At 31.7% G+C, this 24989-nt stretch overlaps 1 protein-coding gene across 7 annotated transcripts in view; it reads left to right on the forward strand.

The window, feature by feature from the left end:
- The window catches only part of TBCK (TBC1 domain containing kinase), a 172704-nt gene that overhangs the window by 70706 nt on the left and 77009 nt on the right, over positions 1-24989 (forward strand). For all 7 annotated transcript variants that reach the window (XM_031468145.2, XM_031468142.2, XM_064484369.1 and 4 more), the window contains exons 20-21: positions 8462-8547; positions 24162-24198. In XM_031468145.2, the coding sequence (XP_031324005.2) occupies positions 8462-8547; positions 24162-24198 (123 nt within the window). The remainder of the gene's footprint in view (positions 1-8461; positions 8548-24161; positions 24199-24989) is intronic.

Consider the following 24989-nt stretch of genomic DNA (forward strand, 5'->3'; position numbering starts at 1 on the left):
ACATATATAATCAATTATTTTCAGCAAAAGTACAAAGGCAATTCAATAGAGAAAGAATGTTTTCAACAAATGGTGTCAAAATGATAGTATATCCACTTACCAAAAAAAAAACCTTGATCAATAACATTCATTGTATACACAGATTTACTCAATAGAGCCCTCGACCTAAATGTAAAACCTAAAACTTCCAGGAAAAAAATAAGAGAAAATCTTTGTGAACTTGGTTGGCCAAGATTTCCTAGCTATAACCACAAAATATAAATCACTAAACAAAAATGTGATAAATTGGGTTTTATCAAAATTAAGAAATTCTGCTCTCTGAAAGACACTCTGAATGAAAAGATAAGACAGAGACTAGGATAAAATATTTGCAAATCACACACTGATAAAGAATTTGTATCCACAATATAAAAAGAATTCTCAAATTCTACATTAAAAAAGCAAAAACAGACTCAATCAATAATGGGCAACAGATTTGAATACTTTAGCAAAGAAAGATATATAGATGGCAAAAACACATGGAAATGCTCAACATCATTAGTCATTAGAGAAATGCACAATTAATCACAATGAGATACTAATTTACCTTTTAGGGTGGCTAATATTGAAAAGACAGATCTTGCCAAATGTTGGCAAAAATGTGGAGCAACTGGAATTTTCATACACTGCTGGTGGGAACATAAAATCACACAACCACTTTAGAAAACAGTTTGCCAGTTTCTTTTTTTTTTCTCTCTCATAGACATAATATTTTATTTCTATATACATCTTTTAAAATTTTACATGTATATACTGTTTGTTTCTAAGAACAATTTAGAGCTTTAGTTTTTTAAACTTACATAATTATGAAAGGAATAAAGCCAAAATAAGAATCAACATAATGCAGTAATCCAATCATAAAAGACAGTCAAATGTGCTTACACATATTCAAGAAATAATCATCTAAGTTATAAATAATAAGTCATTCATTTTTGTCCTTTTCTTTTTAGATTCCACATATAAGCAATATCATATGGCATTTTTCTTTCTCTTTTTGGCTTACCTCACTTAGAACAATGATCTCCAGGTCCATTCATGTTGCTGCAAATGGCATTATTTTATACTTTTTTATGGCTGAGTAGTATTCCATTACATATATACACATTATATATATAAATATAAACACATACACACACACATCTTCTTTATCCAGTCATCTGTTGATGGACATTTGGGTTGTTTTCATGTCTTGGCTATTGTAAATATTGCTGCCATGAACATTGGAGTGCAGGTGTCTTTTTGAATTATATTTTCTCCGGGTATATGCCCAGGAGTGGGATTGCTGGATCATAGGGTAAGTCTATTTTTAGTTTTCAAGGGAACCTCCATACTGTCCTCCATAGTGGCTGCACCAATGTACATTCCCACCAACATTGTTGGAGGGTTCCTCTCCAGCGTTTGTCGTTTGTAGACTTTTTAATGATAGCCACTCTGGCTGGTGTGAGGTGATATCTCATTATAGTTTTGATGTGCTTTTCTGTAATAATTAGTGATGTTGATCTTTTCATGTGCCTATTGGCCATCTGTATGTCTTTGGAAAGATGTCTATTTAGGTCTTCTGCTCATTTTTTGATTGGGTTGCTTGTTTTTTTGATAATAAGGTGTATGAGCTCTTTGCATATTTTGGAAATTAGTCCTTTGTAGGTCACATCATTTGCAAATATTTTCTCCCATTCTATGGGTTGTCTTTTTGTTTTGTTGATGGTATCCTTAGTTGTGCTAAAGCTTTTAAGTTTAATTAGATCCCATTTGTATTTTTGCTTTTATTTCCATTACTCCAGGAGCTGGTTCAAAAACTACCTTGCTATGATTTATGCAGGTACCTGTAAAATTAACTGAACTTTTCCTATATAAAACCCCTGAAATGACATTTTTCCAAATTTGTCAGCCCTCTTTTAAAGCATAGTTCCTATACTTTAAGAAAGATTTACTTATTTGGAGAATTTTTAGTAAACAATTAAAATAAGACTTGTAAAATGAATTGGTTATTATTTATAAGATAGCTGTATGATGCCTGGCTAAATGACCAGCTCTCAGAGGGCCATATTAGATAGCTTTTATTACATTAGCTTCTATTTTGATTCTGTGTTGATTTCTGTTTTAAATACAGAAATGATTTACCTCTAAAAAGTTTTATTTATCCAGTAATTTTTTCATATCACAGATAGATGTGTTTGTTATGTGTTGATAATGAAATGAATTTTCAACATGAAAAAGATGGGTTTTCACAATTTTTAACTACAATCTTATTTAATACACCTTTAAAAGGTTTATTATACAAATAAACAAGATCAGATCTTTTTTCATTTAGAAAATACAAGAGAAACATAGTGTATACAACACAGATTTGGAAAGACCAGTCAAAAAGGTCAAATAGGCTCTTATCTAGTTTGACTGATTAATCAGTAATGTGCTTTAATATTCAGTATTATAATTAAAATACAATTATTAAAGGTTTATTTCTCTCAATATTAATCATCTTTTCAGATATAATTTCTATAAGTTTTAGGAAATCTCTGAATTTGTAATTAATTATGAAACTTTTTAAAGCTGAAATAAATTTTTTAAAATATTATATTGAAAAATGTAGCATATATGTTTTCCTAAAAACAATAGACTAGGTGTTTTAAATCATTTATCCAATTTTTGTATTGATTATATACGTAATATAAGGAAAAAATGTTTTCAATTAATTTAGCCTTTCTTTAAGTAATTACTCTACACTAACTCTATGCCAAGCACTGTTTAAGGAATGGAGGTTCTTGAAGTAGATAACAGTCTGTCTTTCCAAGGGATTTCATAGCCAAATACAGGAAATAAATGTGAAAGTAACTAATTATAAGTTAATGAAATACATGTACATATTACTATATTAGCACAAAGGAAGAAGTCAGGTGAGGTTATATTAATTTTTTAACTTTTTGTTTTGTTTTGTTTTTGGTGGCAAAGAGAAGAGATGATATGTCTGAAAAGGTTTCATAAAAGACAGGATACTTATTGATGAATTTGAAATTTGAGTAGGAATTTGCTTGGTGAAGAGAGAAGGATATTCTTAAGACAGAGAACAAGGAAATGGACTGCAAAAAAAAAAAGTGCCAAATAGGTTGATGAAAAAAACAGTAGTCAAATCTGGTACGTGGAGCCAGAAAAAGAGAGATGGAGAGCTAAAGAAGGAGCTGAAACAGTACACTGATTATTTGTTACCAAGGTTTATGGAAGAGCAGTGATGTACTCTTCTTTGAAATATTTATTTGAGGTTTGTAATTAGAAATAGTTCTCATTTTATTGTTTTCCCTCTTGTTTGTCCTCTGGCTCCTTTGTGTTTTGAGCTTTCAACTTCAAAGTAACATTGATTTTGAATGGCACAAATACCACGTGCACACTTTTTTTACCCACAAGTTTTGGGAAAAATCCTACATCATATGAAACCAGTCAATTCAACAGCTAATTGTAATACTGCATATTTATTTAGTCATTTAATTGACTCGACAGAAACCAAAAGTTTCCATATTCAATAGCAACATTAAATTTTCTTGGAAAAAACATTTATTTTTGTAATTACATCCTCATAGGAATTAAAAATTTTTTAATTTTAAAGTTTTACATAAAATAGAATATTTACATACTTATAAGACTCAATGCTTTGCCTCTTACAGAAGAGAGAAAAACGATCTTATTAGTCAAGATAATTCTGTTTTGTTTGTTTTTTAACCATGGTCCTATTAACTTATTACCTGCTGACATTTTTAAGAAGATAATAAATTTAATTACTTCTGCCTAAGTGAGTATTCAAAATCATTTTTGGCATTATCAAATTATACCCAGTAAACTTACTGTTGAGTTGATAAAGGACAAACACATAGGAACTTTATATGATTACATAACTCAGGGTTGGCCCCAAGATTATCTAAAATTACTAAAATTACTCCTAGATTTAGAACCTTAGAGTACCAGTTGGATTGGAAAAATATGGAGGAATTTAAAAGGGATAGATTAGTTAGAATTTCAGTGATAGAAAACATGCTTATAACTTGCAGGACAGACATATTTCAGGGCTCTGAAGAGAAAAAAGGCAGCTTCGGGCCAGTGACAAGAAACAGCCATTTAGTTATTACGAGTGGAAACTAATCCTTCATGGAAAACCCGACTAAACCTTAATGCCATTTTGCCCTTAAGAAGGGAACCTCAGGAAACTGGCCTATGAAACTTTTAAACTGTTTTTTGAAGTCATTGTAGTGTGTATTGTTCACCAAAATAGCCAGTGCAATTTTACCAAAACGTTAAACATATCCTTGCACTGTTTATAAAACCAAGGCATAGTCACACTTTGACCATTAAAAGGTGTAGTTCCCGCAAGTCAGAAAGGGAAATATAGAAGGAAATAGTGTATAAACTTGGGAAATAAAACTGTGTGAAAATTTCCCCAATTTTCTGCTTACCTGTATATGTTCCTAAATCCTTTGAGGGGCAAGGGCAGTATCGTCTTCATTGTAATGTCTCTAGCATTTAACGTAGTGCCACACATAGCTAGGATAACTGTCTAACTAAATTGTGATATTTTTGAGGATTAAAGGGGCACTAAAGGCACCAGATACTGAGTCTGCAGGTGGCAACCAGGACTCTCCCAGATAAACTAGGATACAGGGTCACACCACACATAGACATTCAGTAAGTCTTTTAGGGGGAGGGAAGAAAGAAGAGAAACATCAAAGTCTAAAGTCCAGTTGTCATATGGGGTATATTATAAATCTCCTTTCTCATCAAACAGTAACAAAGAGTGAGAAAGAACATGCAACTTCACTGTAAGGGTTATATATTCAGAGAAACAGTACATTACATATTTCTGGTTTTAATGCCCATCTTTGTCATGGATGACTTTAATGATAGGATATTGGGAAATAGTAGGAAATACATTGAGCATTTTCAAGAATGTCTTGCATCATATGACTAAGGAAATTTTCCCTGAGACAGAAAATGTTCTACCTTTACTAGAAATATTATAAGAACTATTAAGTTCGCTTGTAGATTTTTTGCTAGAGTGGAGTATGTGAGCAAAAACTAAAATGGCTCACAAATGCAGTTCAGAAAATTACCTTTCTCTTTCCTTTCTCTTCTTTTGAAACCCCCTCTTCCCATTTAGACATAAAAGTTGGTGCTTATTCTTGTGGCTTTAGACAGTAAGCCAAATTTTACAGCTCACAAAATTTGTAACAGGAAATAATCTAATTTGGGGTCACCTACAATAAAATAACTTCAGCTTGTTTTGAATACAGTGAGTCAAAATGTCACCAGATGGTTTAGTTTGGGCACTTTTTAGTTGACAAGAAATTCATTTTGACTACTGGTCTGTTTTTCAGTAGCTCCTCTGTATGTTTATCTGACTTATCATCTTCAGGATAAACTAGCAACCTGATGGAAAATAACAAATAGTTACAGAATTGAGAATGCCATTTTTTATTTGTGGGCAGAGGAAACCTTTTTACTTTAGATCTGTCACCCATGATTCTTCATCTTCTCCTTACCCCTGCTAAGAGGATGAAAGCAGAAAAGACTGGTCAGAAAGGAAAAAATAAGGATACCCATGTGTGGGACTTAATGAAATATCTCTCTATCTATTTTATGAAAATTTAAAAAAGGAAATAGATGGCTTATTTATAAATAGCTGCACAAAAATATGATAGTGCCATATAAAATCCTTACACTGAATTCTTTGGGAATTAATCATTTAAAAGTATGTGATAAATAAAAAAGCTGTTGTAGAAGAGAAGAATAAGAATTTTTAATATGGTGAGACTAAAGGAAAAAGATGAATTAATTTTATATCTCACTGCAAAAAATTCAAAGATAGAAAGTTTCATTAAAATAGAAAATTTATATGAGACATGATTTTGTGCCATAGTGCAATATTAAACCTCACTTGAAGTTTAAGAGGAAATTTGATAAATACCTTAATTTTATTTGTTGTTCTTTTTGGGGAGAAGTGGGGGATTAGGTTTATTTATTTCTTTATTTTTAATGGAGGTACTGGAGATTGAACCCAGAACCTCATCCACGCTGGGCATGTGCTCTACCACTGAGCTATCCACCCCACCTCCAATTTTTTTAAAGGATAGCATTTACCCTTACATAGTTCACCTATTGGTTAGAAAATACTATTTGAGGGGTCATTTTATGGCTCTAGATGTAAATCTTTATTATAATAAATCACACAGTATTTTGTGAACATTTTAAAAGAATCAGCAGTAATACCCATGGAATCTTTTGTTTTATTTTGACTACTGTCTGTTTTTCAGTAGCTCCTCCTAAATTCTCTCAGGTTGGTTTATAAATCAGAGGACACGTGCGTTTCATTTTTTTTTTAATTTGCCCCAGGGAACTTTTTTGACACTTCTGAAATAACTTGAAATCTGACACTGTGCTGATTTCATCAGTTCTGTAATATCTCCCCTTTAAAGAAATTTTTCTAAATATAACAAGACATAATATATCTCATTCCAAAGCCTGTCCTTAGCAACCAAAAAGTATGCCAGCCTTACAATTTCTATTTACATATATGAAATAATATATAGTATGTAGTAATATACAAAATAAATGTATACACATATTTATTTGTATGTATTTTATACATAAATGTGTATTTGTGTGTATTTTATATATACATGCAGTTATGACACATACCATATATAAATCTGGCCATCAGTGTTTGGCAGAGCACAAGGAAAATGTTTTCATGATAAATTAGGTTTCTTCAGTATAACCTTAATTAGCTGTGTAATCCCAAATAGTAATTATCTTTTATCAGGCTCAAATAAGAAAGATATTTAATAATCATAGGTATAGCTATGGAGAATTGCCAGCGGCATGAGTTTCTTGTTTAAAATGAAGCGTGCTTTTAAAAAGTTAATAACTATGCTTTCATCAACATAAAGTTGAATGCTTATGATTGTTGATGTTGCTTACTTCTGGCTTCTGGGTAAGTTAGGTCTATAAACATGCCACCACTAATTGGAAGGAGGAAAAAAAGTTGGAAGTTAAACCCAGAAGTTCCTTGACCCTTGGGTTCTGTCCTGAGTCTTCACTTTTATCTGTAACTCTTGAAGCTGACGTAAATTGTACCTTTCTTGTTCTTAGAGCAAAAGATGAGACAGTCGATAGAATGAATTTATTGCAGTAGAATAAATATCAAATCAAGAAAAAGTATTAATCAAATACTCATTCTTTATCCAGCACCCTGTGGGTAAAAGCTCACGTTTCATCTGGAATAAAACTTTATCAGGGTATTGAATACAGCACCTCCTTGTCTTTTCTTTTTGGCCTTGATGCTTCTCTTTGTAAAATATGTGATGTTGCTTATAAGCAAATAATTATAAAATACATTCTGTCCATTAGAAGCAAAGTTTTAATTGAGAAAAGGAGGAAGGCTATTTACACTAACAGATTGTTGAGGATTTTGTACCATTTCTTGAAATGTTAAAAATAAAGAACTTTGAAAACTAAATAAGAAAAGCAGACATTATTTTTAGAGGTTATTTTCACCAAATAATTGGTTTGATAAATAAATCTGTTATGTTATTGAAAGAAGAAATTGAGGTTATTAAGGGAAAACTTTCTTGAGTTATTGTCATTTCAATATCAAAAAGAAAAAAAAGTTAAGCTCTTTGAAATACGTGATAATTTTGTGTTTTTAATTAGTAAAAATGTGATGGTCACTTGCCCTTGAGTTGATTGTTGCCTATATCTTGTTTAAATTAGTACATAGTATGTAAATTGGCAAGGATAGTAATTTGTGGAAATAATGGAAAAAATAGGAAGTACTCCTCATATTCCAACTAAATCCTATGAATTAGAATAGGATTAGAGTCAACAGCAGATATTTTAATTGCCTACTGTGTGCCTATTTTTGGATTAACATGATGTTAATTTTTATTCCTAAATATGCCAAATGCAGAGTTGGATGGCAATAAATTAGAACTGGAACAACGGCCTATATCTGTATATATAAACAAATTTGAGGCATAATTATTCTATTTGTGGCTGTGTTGTTCCTTATTTAAGTATCTTACACTTTTTGAACAGATAATAAATGCGAGGCAGATTTACTATCACTAGAGAAAATATATTTGTTGAATTTAATAGGAAAACATCATGCATCATGTGAATAATTTGTGATTCAAGAAATGAACTGACAGCTCTGAAGGTAGAAAATAAGTTGTGGCATAGCTTTTTATGTTTGTTTAATAATTAGCTATAAGTAGTTAAAGTGGTAACAAAACAGAAATTACCTATTAAAGTATGTTTTCTTCACAGGGAAACTAAATCTCATTCAAAATGTAAATAAAATAGTAATTTATGTGGATTTAATGTTTTTATTTGAAATACCATGTAAAAACAATGATTTTCTTAAACTTTATTGTGTTTTCAGAGTATCTGACTGTGTTCTCTCAAATGATTGCATTCCATGATCCAGAGCTAAGCAATCATCTCAATGAGATTGGATTTATTCCAGATGTAAGTACTTGGTGCACTAATAAAAATGAGGTAAAAAATAAAGCCAAAATTGGCAGCATAACAGAGTACTGTTTTTAAAATTTTGTTGTCACAAGAAATCCATGTATCTAAACAAGTTCCTGCTACTAATTGTAGCCTTCTGTTATATAGTTTGGATGGTTACCTCTTACATTCTCACGATAAGTAAAGGGAAAGTATCTTATTTTTCCTGGTACTATCAAATTACTTTGAAAAACCTGTTAGTATTAGTGTTGTATTAAATTGTGCCATCAGTGGTTTTCACTTGGATTTTATGATATTCAGGGTTGTTTTTGAAGAAGTAGGAAATTTGAACGTAGTGAGTTCTTAAGTAGCTGCTTCTGTGTTTTGCTTGATATATTGCCTTGGAAGCTCTGTCAGATTTTGACTTACTTCATTACTTTTCTGGTAATTTCATATAAAATCAAAAGTCATAGTTGACTCTCAAAAGTTAGCCAGGGTATAGCTTAGCCTGTTACTCATTTGTATTATGTGACATGGAGTCAAACATCTTTTTAAAAAGGTGATTGGAATACAGTATCATTGGTTGTTGTAAACCTGAAAAAAAAAAAAAAAAGCAAAACCCTTTTTGAGATAGCAGTCTCCTTATTCCATCTTAACCTTCTTTGTTTCCTGATCATGCCTTTCCTTTTAAGACATATCCAGAAACAGTATGTTGATGGTAAGATTGAGGTGAAAAATGTTTATATTAAAACTACTAATACATTTAAAGTGTTAACAATAACATTTATGGTATGAATACTTGCAGGGTGCTTTGAAGTTTAAAAGTACTTTCATAAACATTTCATTTGATTCTCAAAACAAATCTGTGAGGTGTATGAAGCAGATAATTTCAGTTTTTAATAGATAAGAAATTCAGTGTTTGGAAAGGTAACAAAACTAAATAATCTCAGAACTAGTATGTTAACTTATATCATTTGAGAACCCCTGGCCCCCATTCTGATTCGTCTTCCAGTGGAAGAATAGAGAATGAAAGGTAGGTGTACTTATTTCTAGTTCATTGCTCTTTGTGTTGCACTGTATCTCTCTGTGACATGATCATCAGGCCTGAGTAGACATCCTGCCATCCTTGACATATACAATGTCATTTGCTTTTAGGCCTATGAAGACATACCTTTTATTTGAATACATGACTTATCTAATGAGGGCTCTCAAAAAATATACAGAGCATAGAACAAATAGAAATAAAATAAGAACACGCCTTGTAATTATGGATAGAGATTAAAAAAAAAACCTTGTGAAAAATTAACCAATATAGATATCATATTAAGTATTCATTTTTATTCAACTCCTCCTTTCTTGCTTCACATTATAAATGTGATACATAACACAAGACAATACTAGATTAAATGTTATGGCTAGAGTTGAAGAAATTATAGGGGATCTGATTGCCAAGTTGGTAATGGTGTTTGATTTTTGAGGATAAAGTACCGAGATACAGACTAAAAAAAGGGATAGTTATTTTCAAAAAATTCTCTTGAAAGCACCTAATTATGTTCAGTGGCTAAACAAAACTGCATTAGTTTAGTCAGTGCTTTAGACTGACAAAAATCATTTATGTAGAAAAATATGTATGGAATATAAAGATAGTCTGATAAAATCCTTAGACATATTCATGAACATAGACAGTATTTTAAAAATCACAAAAGGAAAAATAATTTATCTTTGCTTTGGTTAACCAGAAAAATTAAACTCTGAAGTATGGTATACGAGAAGTGGCAAGCAAAAAAAATTGTTAAAACATAATAATGTGAACATATATTAAGTACTTACTGTGTACCAAGCCCTGCTCTAACCCTCTTTAAACACTCATCTAATCCTCACAATTTTGAAATCTGTTAAGCAATGACTGTTGAATGTTAATACATAAAATCAGTTTTGGAAAGGCTAATAGCAAGATAAAGATAAAATTCTGGCTAACAATAACATGAAACATGAGAGTCAGTGGGATTTCAACTTGAAAGTGCTCTGACGATTTTGCATTATTTGAGGGTAAAATAAATATGCTCGTTATATTTAAAGATCAATTCAGGGATCCTTTCAGGTCTGAGATTTGATTTTACCCTACTTAAAAGCTAATAAATGAGCCTGTTACTGTTTCATGGATACTAGCAGAAAACCCAGCTCTCCTGTGTCAGAGACAAAGGATTTTATCACTCACAGCACAGCAAGCAGCATGAGCATTAGCGTATTTGTCTTGATTTTCCTTGCTTCCAAATCCCATAGAAACAACACAGAGGGTCCGGATGATACCTGCATATACAGTGGATTGCATTATAGGAGAGGAACTCTGAGTTTAGGAAACTTGAATTTTTTTTTTATGGTAAATAAGTATCTTCCCTTTACCCTGGAGAGAGACTATCTTTTTCTTCCAGGAGTATTAGAAAACCTGTGTATTGCTGCAAAAAGAGACTCTATCTCTATTTACCAAGGCTATTTTTATACAAACATATTTGAAAATATAATCCAAAACAGAGGGCAGTTAGTATCTCTGCTCACAAGAAATGTGTAAGTACAAGAATGCATGTTAAAATTTTAGTGGTAATCACTGAAAAAACAGAAAGAGAATGTATCACTTTTAAATAGAAAGGAGGGTTATGGAACGAAGGAAAATCAACCAACCCTCTAAAAACATAGAAAGTATAGGCTAAGTAGATTGCCTAATAAAGGACATTTTTCAATAATTTTAAAGATCTATCTATATGCTATTTATAAGAGATAAACATAAAAATGTAAGGATATTGGTCAAAAGGAGATTTTTTAAAAAGCATATATCAGGTAATATTAACCTAAAGAAAACTAATGCAGTGTTATATTAATATAAGCTAGTAAAACAGAAACCACAAAACAGGCCCACCCAGATATGGAATTTGGTATGTGACAGAGGTGGCTTTATAAATCAATTTGAAAAGTAATGATTATTGAATAAATGGTCCTCATACAATTGAGTATCAACTCCAACTTCACACCATACATAAAAATAAGTTCTAAATTGACTTAGAAGATGTAAATATGAAATGTCATATTTATAATTTCCATCCAGGAAGGAGTTCTTGCAGAGATTATAGAAAGTACAAAATATAGTATTTAAAAAAGAGAATTAAAATTAAGGAATGGTAGAAAAGGACTTTTTACTCTATTGATAATATACTATTTTGATTTAAAAAATTTTCAAAGCATTTGTGGTAAAATGTTAATGTTAGTTAAATCTGAGTGAATGGTACATTACTATTTGTTAAATGTGTTGCTATGTTGGGTAAGCTAATTATTCAATAATTCAATAATTTTGATATAATATTTTTGTTCTATTTATGCTTCCCTCTCCATTATGATTCCCTCCTGTAATTACTGGGGCACTTTTGAATAACTTCTTGTAAAAACTTTAATACTAGTTATGTGAAAGTAATATTCATTTACATATATAGTGTGATAGTCTTATGAGACATCCATGCATCATATGGGTCGAGGGACAGTTCCTTGTAGGATAAGAACATCAAGTTTGTGGCAAATGCTGAGCATCCTTGGCTGCCAGCTAGTGATTGCCTGTAATAATCTCCTATCATTGTGACAATAAAATGCTTACTTGTATTTCTGGACAATCACTCTATATTTATTTCCAAACATCCTCTAGGGTACAGTTATGTCACTGTTGAGAATCCTAGAATTAACAAAGAGAAGGGAGGGGAAAGAGAATACATCTTAACCTGGAGAAAATTCCCTTTTCTACGCTATATTTTATCACAGAGAAAGGGCAAAAATAAAAGGTATTTAACAGAGTTTAATTTTTAATAGGGAAATTATTTTTTAAAAACTTTAGTCCTGTTTTTCTGTTTATTGTGGGGGGTTTTTTGGCCTATTTCTCAGGTCTTTAGATAATATGAAAATGTTGAAACTGTTTTTAAATTTAATTTTGAAAACAGAGTTGATGTTTTTAACATAGAGATTATTGACAATGAATAATGGTGGGAGAGTTGAGATGAAATGGAGAATTTTTCTGACATTTTTCTTCCATTAATAATCACATATTTTTAGATGTATGTCATTAGTTTGTATGTGCAGTCTTTCCTTTTTTTTTTTTTTCTTTCAAATGATTGCCTTCAGTGTTCTACCTTTAAGACAGTTGTTTAAGTGACTTTCTACATTTCCAACAACAATAAGGCTAGTAGGACTCATCAAGGACAAAGATGGGCACTTTGGTAATGAGATCCCAAACTGAGTTTGCTGCTCAATAACTAATCCTATCAAAATAAGCCCTCATTAATCTTCCATCATTAAAATGTAGGTTCCCATTGCAGGAAAGATTGTGATTTCTGGCTCCTTTCCATTTGCCGTGGGTCACAGAACTCTGAATACTAAGCATTGCTGAAGCTTGAATAGTTAGGAATATTCTGCACTGATGTGATGTTTAGATTATATATATCATGGTAGTTATGTGATTTACATATAAATGGGGTGAGTAATGTGTATTTGGCAAAATTGGGGCCAGAGTGATTTCTATCATTTTTGTCTTGGTGTATGTTTCTGCTTCTGAAAATATACAGGCTTTTAAAATGAGAACAGGAAAGTACACTCCTTCATTGTTAAGGAAACTATTTTTCTGAAATGCTATGAATAGCATTCAGCTTGCAAATTTGAAAAGTTGTCAGGTGGCCAGAAAGAGAAATGATAAGGGCTGTATCTCAGTATTTGTGCCTTTTGAACCTACTGTCACTACTAAAGATAAAGCTAACAAATTCAATGATAAGCAAATATGCTGGCAAAGCCATTGTCGTTCAACTACCATCCTGATGGATGCTTATACTACTACTGATTTTCTCCTTTCCTAAAAGTTTATCCCTATCATTTTCAAAATTTATGTTTATCTGAGTTTATATTTACAGAAAATGTGAAAGAATTTCTTAGAAATATTTATGCATTTGTTTTGTTTGTTCATTTGTTCCTTCGTTCATTCCTGGCCTTCATGTTGTTACTATTATATAAAGAAATTTTAGGTTTTAATCTAAAAAGGAGACAGTATACTGACAGTGAGCTTTTTAGATTTTTACCAAGATGTTATTACGGGGTAAATCAGGAAAGTGCACCTTACTTAGAATCTCCTATAACAAGAGCCCCTGCTAACCTCTTCTTGTACATCTGTGGAGTGCTAGGGTGTGTCCTCTGGCTGCTGTTTTCCCTTACATTAGTCCTAACTCCATTCTACTGACCTTGGATTTTTTAAGGTCCTTGAATACAAAAAGCTTATTGAGCTCTCTTTCTCACAATAGAGCTTAGTTACCTTTCAGAAAGGACTCATATCTTAGAAACCAAAGACTTATTAATTCCATCGATACTGGCAAAGTAATATTTTGGTACTTTCTTGCTAAGAACACATGCACACCAGTTAAGTATCCAGCAAGTTTCCCTATTTAGTAAATCCTTACTCAGTTTTCAATCTAATGTATTCTTATACTGGTTGAGAGAAGTAAAAAGAAATATATGCTTAGTCAGTAAGTCAGACAGAGAAAGACAAATACTATGTCACTTATATGTGGAATCTAAAAAATAATATAAATGAAGCTATATACAAAACAGAAACAGACTCACAGACATAGAAAACAAACTTATGGTTACCAAAGGGAAGAGGGCGCAGGTCCAGGACAAATTAGGAGTATGGGATTAATAGATGCAAAGTACTGTACATAAAATAGATAAACAACAGAATTTACTGCATAGTACAGGGAATTAAACCCAATATCTTGTAATAACCTATAATAGAATATAATCTGAAAGAAAATGGAATAACTATGCTGTACACCTGAACCTAACACAATATTGTAAATCAACTATACTTCAATTTAAAAAAAAAGGAAGTATAGCATGATGCAGCAGTTCTTAAACTTTCTAGTCTCAGGACCTCTTTACATTTTAAAAAATTATCAAGTATCCCAAAGAGTTTTTATGTGTGTTATAGCTATCGATATTTGCTGAGACATTTTAAAAAATTATGTATTAATTTATTTAAAAATGACAATAATAATACCATTGGATGTTAACAAAATAACGTTTTTCTGAAAACTAAGTGTTTTTTGAAACAAAAAAATTGAAAAATGGTATTGTTTTATATTTTTGCAATTTCTATTTAATAGAGAAAAGCTAGATTCTCATGTCTGCTTCTAAATTCAATTCTGTTGCAATACATTGTTTCAGTTGAAGTACATGAAGAAAATCTGGTGGCCCTACAAAGGTGTGTAATGGCAAAGGGCCTTTTCAGACAGTGGTAGTTTCTTAAAGTTTAATTGCAGTGTATAATCTAAAGCTGTATCAGTGAGCTTTACTCTGTTATAATCAAATCCATCAGTCTGTCTTGCACTTTGCATGGCTCTTTTACCTATACGTGATTTTGCAATATCATGCACTGCTCATTTGGAAAGTATTGATGTGCTGAATTATGCGGATCTTTCAACTATGAAACATTTCATTATACAATATCAAAAAATCACATTCATTAATAGTGCCACTGATCTCATCCAAAAAGTCATTAAATATTGGGGAACTGCCAGGCTCATAGGGGCAAATACAAGTTTTCTAAAATTCTAATCTTCACCTGACAGCTAGAATTTTTTCTTGAAGTTTCAGACTCAATTCATTTTTAAGAAATGTCTGCCAAATATCCAAGCCTAAAAACAAAATACTGTTTTTATGTCATTCTTTCAAGTAAAAAGTGACATTTCTTTTTAAAAAGCACTACACTGACTCACAGTTCAAACAATTGTCCAAATGCTTTTTCTCAAGACAGTCTTTGTACTTCAGTATGCAGTGCAAGTGCTTTATGCATACTTCCCATTTTGTCTCATGGAACATTTAAAAAGATATTTAACAAAATTAATCATTTTTACTCCTTTATAAGAGTATAACTATTATTCTTTAGTGCCAGTACCTTGATTTGTGCCAGCAGGTTTATCCACCAGCGGTTTTACACCATTACCACAAATGTTAACATAGTAAAGAAGAGCAGAAACATCTTAGTATTGTTATGAAAATAGCTTTGAATTTTGGGGCCCTGAAGGGCCTTGACAATCCCCAGGAGTCTGTGACTGGTATTAAGAATAAGCACTCAGACACTGGTGTCAGTGGGCCAGGGATCTAATCCTGATTCTTCAACTTACTAACTGAATACTTGAGTTAGTTTCTCTTATCCACAGTCTCCTTACTGTTAATGTTGATTATAATAAATCTTACCTCATAAGATTATTGTGATGATTAAATGAGTTAATACGTACATACTGTTCAACACCATTATTGGTTTCTTATTTTACTTATTAGAATCTGATCACGTTGCACTATTTCTTTGGTTATATTAGTATGATTTACATTTAGAAAAGCATTTTATGGCAAACTATAATGGATATATTATTTCAATGCATCAGTTAACAACTACTTTGGTGGAGGAAATATAATGTTAACAACGAAAAAGTCTTGTTTGAGTTGGTAAGATTGCCATTCACCACTTTAAATTTTAACCTTTTTTATTTGCTTGGTTTTAAGGTACTTTTCTGTCTCCTAGAAAGTGCTGCATACTGCATAGCATGCTTTGTAGCCTTTTACTTAAAATAAATTAATTGTTTGAAAACTTCTAAAAGTTTTTTTTAGTACTCAGTGAGTTAATTGAAAGTACTCTGGTTGTATAGCTGATCATTCCCAAAAATGATAATGTGGATTTCAGAAACATTAAATTGTCCAAGTAATTTTATTATTAATTTCTACTTTATAGTTTTTCAGTTCAATAATTTATTTTGTAAGTCAATTATTTTTTAATTTTTTAATTTTTTATTTTTTTAGTATTAGGGAAATCATTACTTGCAAAAGATGTAACTAATTTAACCTTCGGTATACAAGGGAAAGAAAATTAACCATTTTACCCTCTGGATCCAATGGACCTTTTAAATTATTTTTGTTTGTTTAAGTCATTTTTGAATAATTCTAGCTACAAAATAAATGAGTCACAAGTATGAAATGCACAGTATGTCAAATATAGTAAATAATAATATGATATATTTGTATGGTAACAAATGGTAACTGGACTTATCACAGTGGTCATTTTGAAATGTATAGAAATGTCAAATCACTATGTTGTACACTGGGAACTAACATAGTGTTGTAGGTGAATTATACTTCAAAAACAAACAAACTCATAGAAAAGGAGATTAGATGTGTGGTTACCAGAGGTAGAGGACAGGAGAAAGGGGTAACTGGCTGAAGATAGTCAGAAGGTATTAACTTCTAGCTATAAAATAAATAAGTACTAGGGATGTAATATACAACATGATAAATATAATTAATACTATTGTATGTTACATATGAAAGTTGTTAAGAGAGTAAATCCTAAGAGTTCTCATCACGGGGAAAAATGTTATAAAAGCTTTTGGACTGTTACTAAGAATGATAATTGTGATTCCTGTGAAGATATCTGATATATGCCACATCTTTTGCCAAGTATTTTAGAGCCATTAACTAATCTCAGCTATCCTAAAGGTTCAAAGAGATATAGAACTACCAGATCACAAAGTCCAGAATTTCAGAGTTTCAAGAAAATATATGATAGTTTCCTGCTTTGAAAACTTGCTGTATTTCAAGCATCCTTTTCTTAAATGGACATACATACATTCCGCTAATACGGAGAATCATTGCAAGACATCCAGCTAACGGTCAACATGTATTTTACAGAGATGGCTTACAGTAACTTAAATATAAAAATACTTCTGACTTGAGGTAAACAGAAAATATGCTAATAAGAAGATAGATTAAGAAAGTCAATTAGAAAGGACTTCCTTTTGTATTAATAATAATAATTATTATATATGTATATAGAGAGAACACAATATATTTGTAAATAAAAAATCCATTTGATAAAAGATTCATCTAGAGTTTATTAAAAGAAATATTTAGTTTCTTAATATTTTTCACTTTTATACACTTACAAGTTTTCAGCCATAATTTTCCACTATTCAAAATCAGGTTAATGAGCCCCTGCCTTTGTTTTTCCTACTGATATTTCTAATTTAGACATTAGCAGACCATATGAAAAGATCTCATGAAATGGTAAATATCGTTTATTCTTTCTTGATATTGCTAGGGGGCAGTATTTACCCAGCTGACTCTTTTAGCAGAATAGCACTAGGTCACATCAAGAATATATAGTTTCATGATCTGGAGAAAATAGTTAAAAGAACGTATGATTTCTTTTCGTTGGGTTTGTTTCCAACTTTAAATCAGGAAATAGATAATAATATCTCTAACTTAATAAGACTAATTTTATATATTTTTATATTTGTAATAAAATGTTTCATTATATAATTGTCATTTTAAAAATTGAAACCTGAACCACCCTAGTTTCAAAATTATTCTAGTTTGCTGTCTTTTTGTGTATCAGATTGTATTATGAAGATATACCAACATGCTAAGAAATTATTTAAGATGAAAATATCAGTTAAAATTTTAAAAGGGAGAAATATAGAAAGAATAAATAACAAACATTATAATCTCACATAATATATTACCTATTTATTTACCTGACTTCAATTTATCTTGTAAGAGACAACTGGTACTGGTGAGCACCTAGGAGTTGTTACATATTATATTAAAGAAATGTATTCAACTTGAATCATTACTTTTCAAATATCCAGTAGAATGTGCTTCATTTCGCTTATTTCTACTAACTGTTTACATAATAGTTGTCAAAGTATAGTTATATAATTCAAAATTTGAAGTTTTTTCAGTACTCTCCATTATTTAATACGAAGGATTAAATATATGTATACACCAAGAAAGAGTAGCTAATTTTCTCATTATCTCATATTTATTAAAAACTTCTCAAGAAATTGTATTATCTTGTGACTATTTGATCCTTTAATCCATCCCTTTCAATTGTCTTCATTACATATTTCATTCTTTCAACAAATAATTAAATGCCTATTACGTACCGGGCATTTCCCTAGGCCCTGGGTACATCAATGAAAAAAAAAGATGAACGGACAAAATATCTGCCCTCATTGAACTTATATTCTCATGGGAGGTGGACAATAAAGGAGATAAATATACGATGTGATATGTTAGGTAGTGGTAAATACTAAAGAAAAAAAAATTAAACTATAGCAGGGACATGGAGATTAAATATTCAGGTAAAGGAGAAAGTGAATATTTAAGTAAGGTAGCCAGGGAAAGTCTCACAGAAAAGGTGATTTTTGAATAAATGCTGTAAGGAACTGTGGGAAAGAGCAATCCAAGCAGAAGCAACAGCAAGAGCTACAGCCCTGAGGTGTAAGCATGCCAGGGACATCAAAGGAGCAGCCAGGAGACCAGCGTGACTGGAGCACAGTGAACAGGGAGATGAGGGTCAAAGAGGTAACTGGCGGGCCGGAGTACACAGAATCTTATAGGTCATAGGACTTTAGCATTTATTGTCAGTAGTGGAAATCCACTGGGTGTTACATGTTCTGATATAAACATTTTGACAAGATCATTCTGCCTGCTATTGTAAGAGAAACCCAAGGAGGGACAAGGATGGAATCTAGAAGACTCCATTACATGGCTATTGTAATAATCTTGATAAGAGATAACGGTGGCTTGAATCAGGAAATTAGCTGTAGTGGTGGTAAGAATTTTTCATATTCTGAATACATTTAAAAATGTAGCCAGCAGGACTGCTGGTGACAGTTATACAATGTGAGAGAAAGAGGAGTTTAAAATAATTACAGAATTTTTTTTACCTGATCAGTTGGAAGAACGGCAGTTCTCTTAGCTTAATATTTGGAAGACTGTATGTGGAGGCAGTTTTTGGAAGAAGTTTTAGGAGCTCAGTTTGGGACATGTTATTGATATCTATCAGATGTACATGTGGAAATGTGAAATAGGCATTTGGACATAAAAGTTTGGAATTTGGGGAGGAGGTCTGGGATAGAGCTATAAATGAGTCCTCACATAATTTGGAGAAAAATAGAAAAGACAAAAGTTCTAAACACTGAACCTAGGGCATGCCAATATTTAAGTCAGAGAGATAAATAAGAACCAACAAAGGATATGGAGAAGGAGCAGTCAGGAAACTAGATGAATGTGATTTCTTGGAAGCTAAGTGGGGAGGGGACTTGTTTTAGGAGATGAGTGTAGTCAACTATGTCAAACCCTGCTGATTGTTAAAGACTGAGAATGAGAATAGGCCATTAGATTTAGCAACATGGAGATCTCTGGTGACCAAGATAAGAGCAGTTTTGGTGGTGAGGTGGAGACAAGAACCTAATTGTAGAGATCAAGAAGGTATTAAATGAATAGCTATTGTTCTTAATGAACTGTAAGCTCCTTATAGGCTGGAACTATGCTTCATTCACTGCTTATCCTTCAGGCATAGGGTCAGTTCTCACTTGCTCCACATTTTGTTCTATTCAGACCTCCAATGAATTCCACGAGGCCCACTCACATTAGGGAGGGCACTCTGTCTTACTAAGTATGCTGATTTTCATGTTGATCTCATCCAGCAACACACTCAAAGACAAACCCAGAGTAAGGTTTAAATATCTGGGCATCCCATGTCAGTCAAGTTGACAAATAAAATTAACCATCACAAGACTTCTTTTGTGATTATCAATATGGTTGCCTTTAAACCTACCAGTTTGTTATTTTTATTCTATTTGTTCTATCACTTCTTTGTTCTCTTTTTCCTTTTTATCTGCCTTTGGATTTGTTAGATTTGCGTGTGTGTGTGTGTGTGTGTGTGTGTGTGTGTGTGTGCGCGCGAGCGCGCGCGTGCACACGCACTTACCTCCTTTGTTGTTTTCCTATTGGTTTTTTAAAGATTTATACAGTGGTCCTCAACAAGGGGCAGTTTTCCTCTTGGGATTTTTGGCAATGTCTGAGACATTTTTGACAAAAGTGAGCAAGAACTACTGACATCTAGTTAAGAGGCTGAGTTGCTGCAATAATCTTAAAAAGCAAAGTACAACCCTTCCGCCATGAAAGATTATCCAATCCAAAATGTAAATAATTCTGAGGTTAAAAAATTCTAATTTATACTATGTTTTTTAACTTATTACAATCTGCTTTTAAGTACTATTATACCACTTCACATATGGTATAAATACAACATATATCTTCATTTCACCTCCCAGCATTTGTATTATTGTTGTCCTACCTTTTATTTCTACATACGAACTCCACAATAAATTATTGTTTTTGCTTTAGTCAATTATTTTTAAAAATTTTGAATAAAAGTTTTTTTTAATATTTAAATACATATTTATAATCCTGAGTCTCTTCATTCTTCTGTATGGATCCAGATTTCCATCAGGTATAATTTTCCTTCTGCCTGAAAGACTGATTTCAGCATTTCTCATAGTGCAGGATTGCCGGTGAATTCTTTCAGCTTCTGTGTGTGTGAGACTCTTTGTTTCACCTTTGTCTTTGAAAGACATTTTTGCTGGGCATACAATTATAAGTTGATAGGGTTTTTTTTTTTTTTTTTTAATGCTTCAAAAATACTGCTCCACTGTCATTTTTGTGCCCTGTTTTTGACAGGAAAAAATTCTTCTCATTGACACATAATGTGTCTTTTTTCTCCGGCTATGGTGTAAGATTTTTCTCCTCACCACTGATTTTGAGAAATCTGAGTGTGATGTACCTTGGTATAGTTTTCTTCATATTTCATGTGCTTTGGGTTCTTGAGATTATTTAATCTATCAGTTTACAATTTTCATCATTTTTAGATAATGTTTGGCTGTTATATCTTCAAATATTCTTTCTGTCCGCTCTCATCTTCTCTCTCTTGAAGTCTTCAATAACGTATGTATTCAGCCTGTTGAAGTTACACACTGATGCTTAGGACATGTTTTGATTTGGGTTTCTTTTTTTCCTTTTTCCCTCTGTCCCTGTTTCATTTTGGATACTTTCTATTGCTGTGTTTTCAAGTTTACTAATCTTTTATTCTGCAACATCTAATCTGCTCATAAGCCCATTCAGCGTAATTTTTGTCTCAAACATTGTATTTTTTATCTCTAGAAGAATTTTCTTTTTCTTTTTTTTATATCTGCTGTGTCTCAACTTAACATGTTCAATGCTCTATTAGCTTTTTGAGCATGTAGAGTATATATATAAAAGGTGTTTTAATATCTTGGCCTGCTATTACAAGCATTTATGTCAGCTCTGTGTCCATTTTGATTGAATGATTTTTCTCCTCATTATGATCATTTTTTTCCCTACTACTTTACACTGCTGGTATTTTTTATTGGATTTTAGTCATGGAGAATTTTACCTTGTTGGAGACTGGGTATTTTTATGTTCTTGTAAATATTCTTGAACTTTATTTTGAGATGCAGCTAAGTAACATTGGAATGGTTTGATCATTTCAAGGCTTGCTTTTAAGAGTTGTTAAGTGAGACCAGAGCAGCATAATATGGGAGGATAATTTTGCCCCATTACTAAGGCAATATCCTTTTGATTACTCTACCTGATGCCTTGTTTATTACAGTGTTTTTAAAAATTCTAGCTGGTGGTAAGATGAGCTATGCCTGCTTTTGTGTGAGCCTAGTGTGTTTTCCCCCTTGATCCTTTCAAGTGGTTCTTCCTTCCTTTGTACAGTTTCCTGATACATGTACTCTTCTAGTCGGTGGGAAAAGAGATGGTTAGTTTGTTGTTGAAGTAACTCAGATAAGATTCCTAATGATGAACAATTGACTTTGATCAGAAGGGAAGAAGGTAATATATTTTACATCATCTCCTTAAAAGAAAGAAAAGTTGAATAATAGTGTTGTAACTTATTTCTATTGACTGTATTTTTAAAATTAAATTAGCCTGAGGAGTTCATATTTTATTATATTTTATTGTTTTGACATTCCATACTCTACAGTGAAGTCAGTTTTCCCATTTGTAATATATATGTGTCAGTGAATATAAATAATGATCCTGTGGAGAGCAATGAGCTTTATTTCATTTACAGTACTTAGATTTTAATGTAGTGTATAACTACTTATGGTTCTTGACTCACATTTAATAGCATAGATACTCAACTGTGTGCAATGCAAAGAAAAATACAACTCTAGTCATAAATTCACAATTGATAGGTGCCAAAAAATATTTATTTAAACCCTATAGGTAGTACAAAAGTCTTTGTCTAATAGGAGACTGCATTGACATAAAACATAAAATAAAATTATGGAAAACAGTATGGAGATTCCTCAAAAAACTAAAAATAGACTTATATGATCCAGCAATCCCGCTCCTGGGCATGTATCTAGAGGGAACTCTAATTCAAAAAGATGCATGCATCCCAATGTTCACAGCAGCACTATTTATAATAACCAAGACATGGAAACAACCTAAATGTCCATCAATAGATGATGGCTAAAGAAGTTGTGGTATGTTTATACAATGGAATACTACTCAGCCATAAAAAAGGATAAGATAGTGCCATTTGCAGCAACTTGGATGGACCTGGAGATCATCATTCTAAGTGAAGTAAGCCAGCCAGAAAGAAAAGAAAAAATATGGTATCACTCATATGTGGGAAAAAAATACACAAATGAAATTATTTACCAAACAGAAACAGACTCACAGACATAGAAAACAAATATGGTTACCGGAGGGGAAGTGGAGTGGGAAGGGATAAATTGAGAGTTTGAGATTTGCAGATGCTAAATGCTATATATAAAATAGATAACAGGTTTCTACTTTATAGCACAGGAAACTGTATTCAATATCTTCTAGTAACCTATTATGAAAAGGAATATATGTATGTATATGTATGGCTGAAACACTATGCTGTACACCAGAAATGGACACATTGTAAACTGACAATACTTAAATTTTTTTAAAATTAGAGCTTTTTCAGATTTTTCTATAAATTATTATTGGTTATTGATACTTGTTCTTAAAGGAGATTTTACTCTACTTTTAGAAATTAAGAATGATTTCTCACTTTCGGAATTTCACAAAATTAATTAAAAGTGTGTGTTTCATTTCTAAATAGTAAACTTAGGAAAATAAATTTGTCACTCAGCTAAAGAACCAAATTATTTCATTCCTAGATCTCATTACTTTTAGAAACTTCCCATTAATTTATAAAGTGGTAATAGAAAGCTTATGTTTCTAATATCCTTTAATGAGACATTTCGGACATTTTTCAAATATCATCTCATCATGTCTCAAAAAAATATTCAGTAAGTGTAACTCAGCACTAATGAGGACTATTCAAATCTTAATATTTTGTTCGTGAGAAGAGTTCTCCTCTGAAAAGTACTCCCTTGAAATTAGCATGCTAGCATTGTATTTAGGTTAGGCCTTGTCTTGAGTGTATCCTTTGATGAAATGAAGACATTCTGTGGCATAAACCTTGGCAAAAGGGTCTTCTGCAGCATTTGTGATAGATATCATTATTTAATTGGGTATTTGCATTAATAATTATAATTATCAACATTCTCTTCTATTTTAATCAGTAGAGTAGACCAAAACATAGAGCTGGTTTTTTACCATTCAGTTTATTGGTAGTCATTCTAATTATCTCTTTTATTTCTTCTTTGTTCGTCCCCTGCATCCCTTTCTTTTTCCACCCACAGCTCTATGCCATCCCTTGGTTTCTCACCATGTTTACTCGTAAGTATCATCTTCCCTTGTCTTTTGATATTGTATTATCAAAAGGACAGCTCCATTCTTCCCCAGTACATTATAGTTACAATAATATTAAGCAGATTTAATTATATAAGCATCCTTATGTAATTCTAGTGTTACAGGGTTGGGTAAAAAAGAAATTATGATTGTTCTGACTGCTAAATATCAAAACGAGTGTTCTCTAGGATGAAAACCTTTCTTACATGCCATGACATTCACAAAATCTCTGCCCTCTATTGAAAAATAAATTAATATTAACTATAGTATTTACATAAAGTTTTCAAAGGCAACTTTTACAATCAAATCAGACTCAATTTTTAGAGATTGTCTAATAAGTAATGCTTTTATTTCTTATACTAGAATTTCTCTAGAAATAAAAGTTTATGTGAATGTATAATACTTTTAATCAGTTACAGATATTAGTATGGTGGATATCCTGCTTAAATATGTACATATGATAAGTGGAATACAATATTTGAAGTAGGTCTGTATGCACTGACCTAAAAAGATGTTAAGATTGTTATTAAAAACGGAAATGGAAAAAGGACAGTTGCAAAAGTAGAAAATTGTTAATCAGATTTTTTGATGAGAATTTGAAAAAGCAATGTTTAGAGTGTATAATAGAAATGTAATAATACTGAATCTATAACAATACTGTAATTCTTCTAATTAAAAAACTTATGAGAATAATATAACTGGAAAATTCTAGGAATTAATAGACTGAATTTGAACAACTATACTAAGATTAATAGAGATTAGAAAATGTCATCTATTCG

This window comes from Camelus dromedarius, chromosome 1 (genome assembly GCF_036321535.1).
Source record: "Camelus dromedarius isolate mCamDro1 chromosome 1, mCamDro1.pat, whole genome shotgun sequence".
In the NCBI taxonomy this organism is placed as follows: domain Eukaryota; kingdom Metazoa; phylum Chordata; class Mammalia; order Artiodactyla; family Camelidae; genus Camelus; species Camelus dromedarius.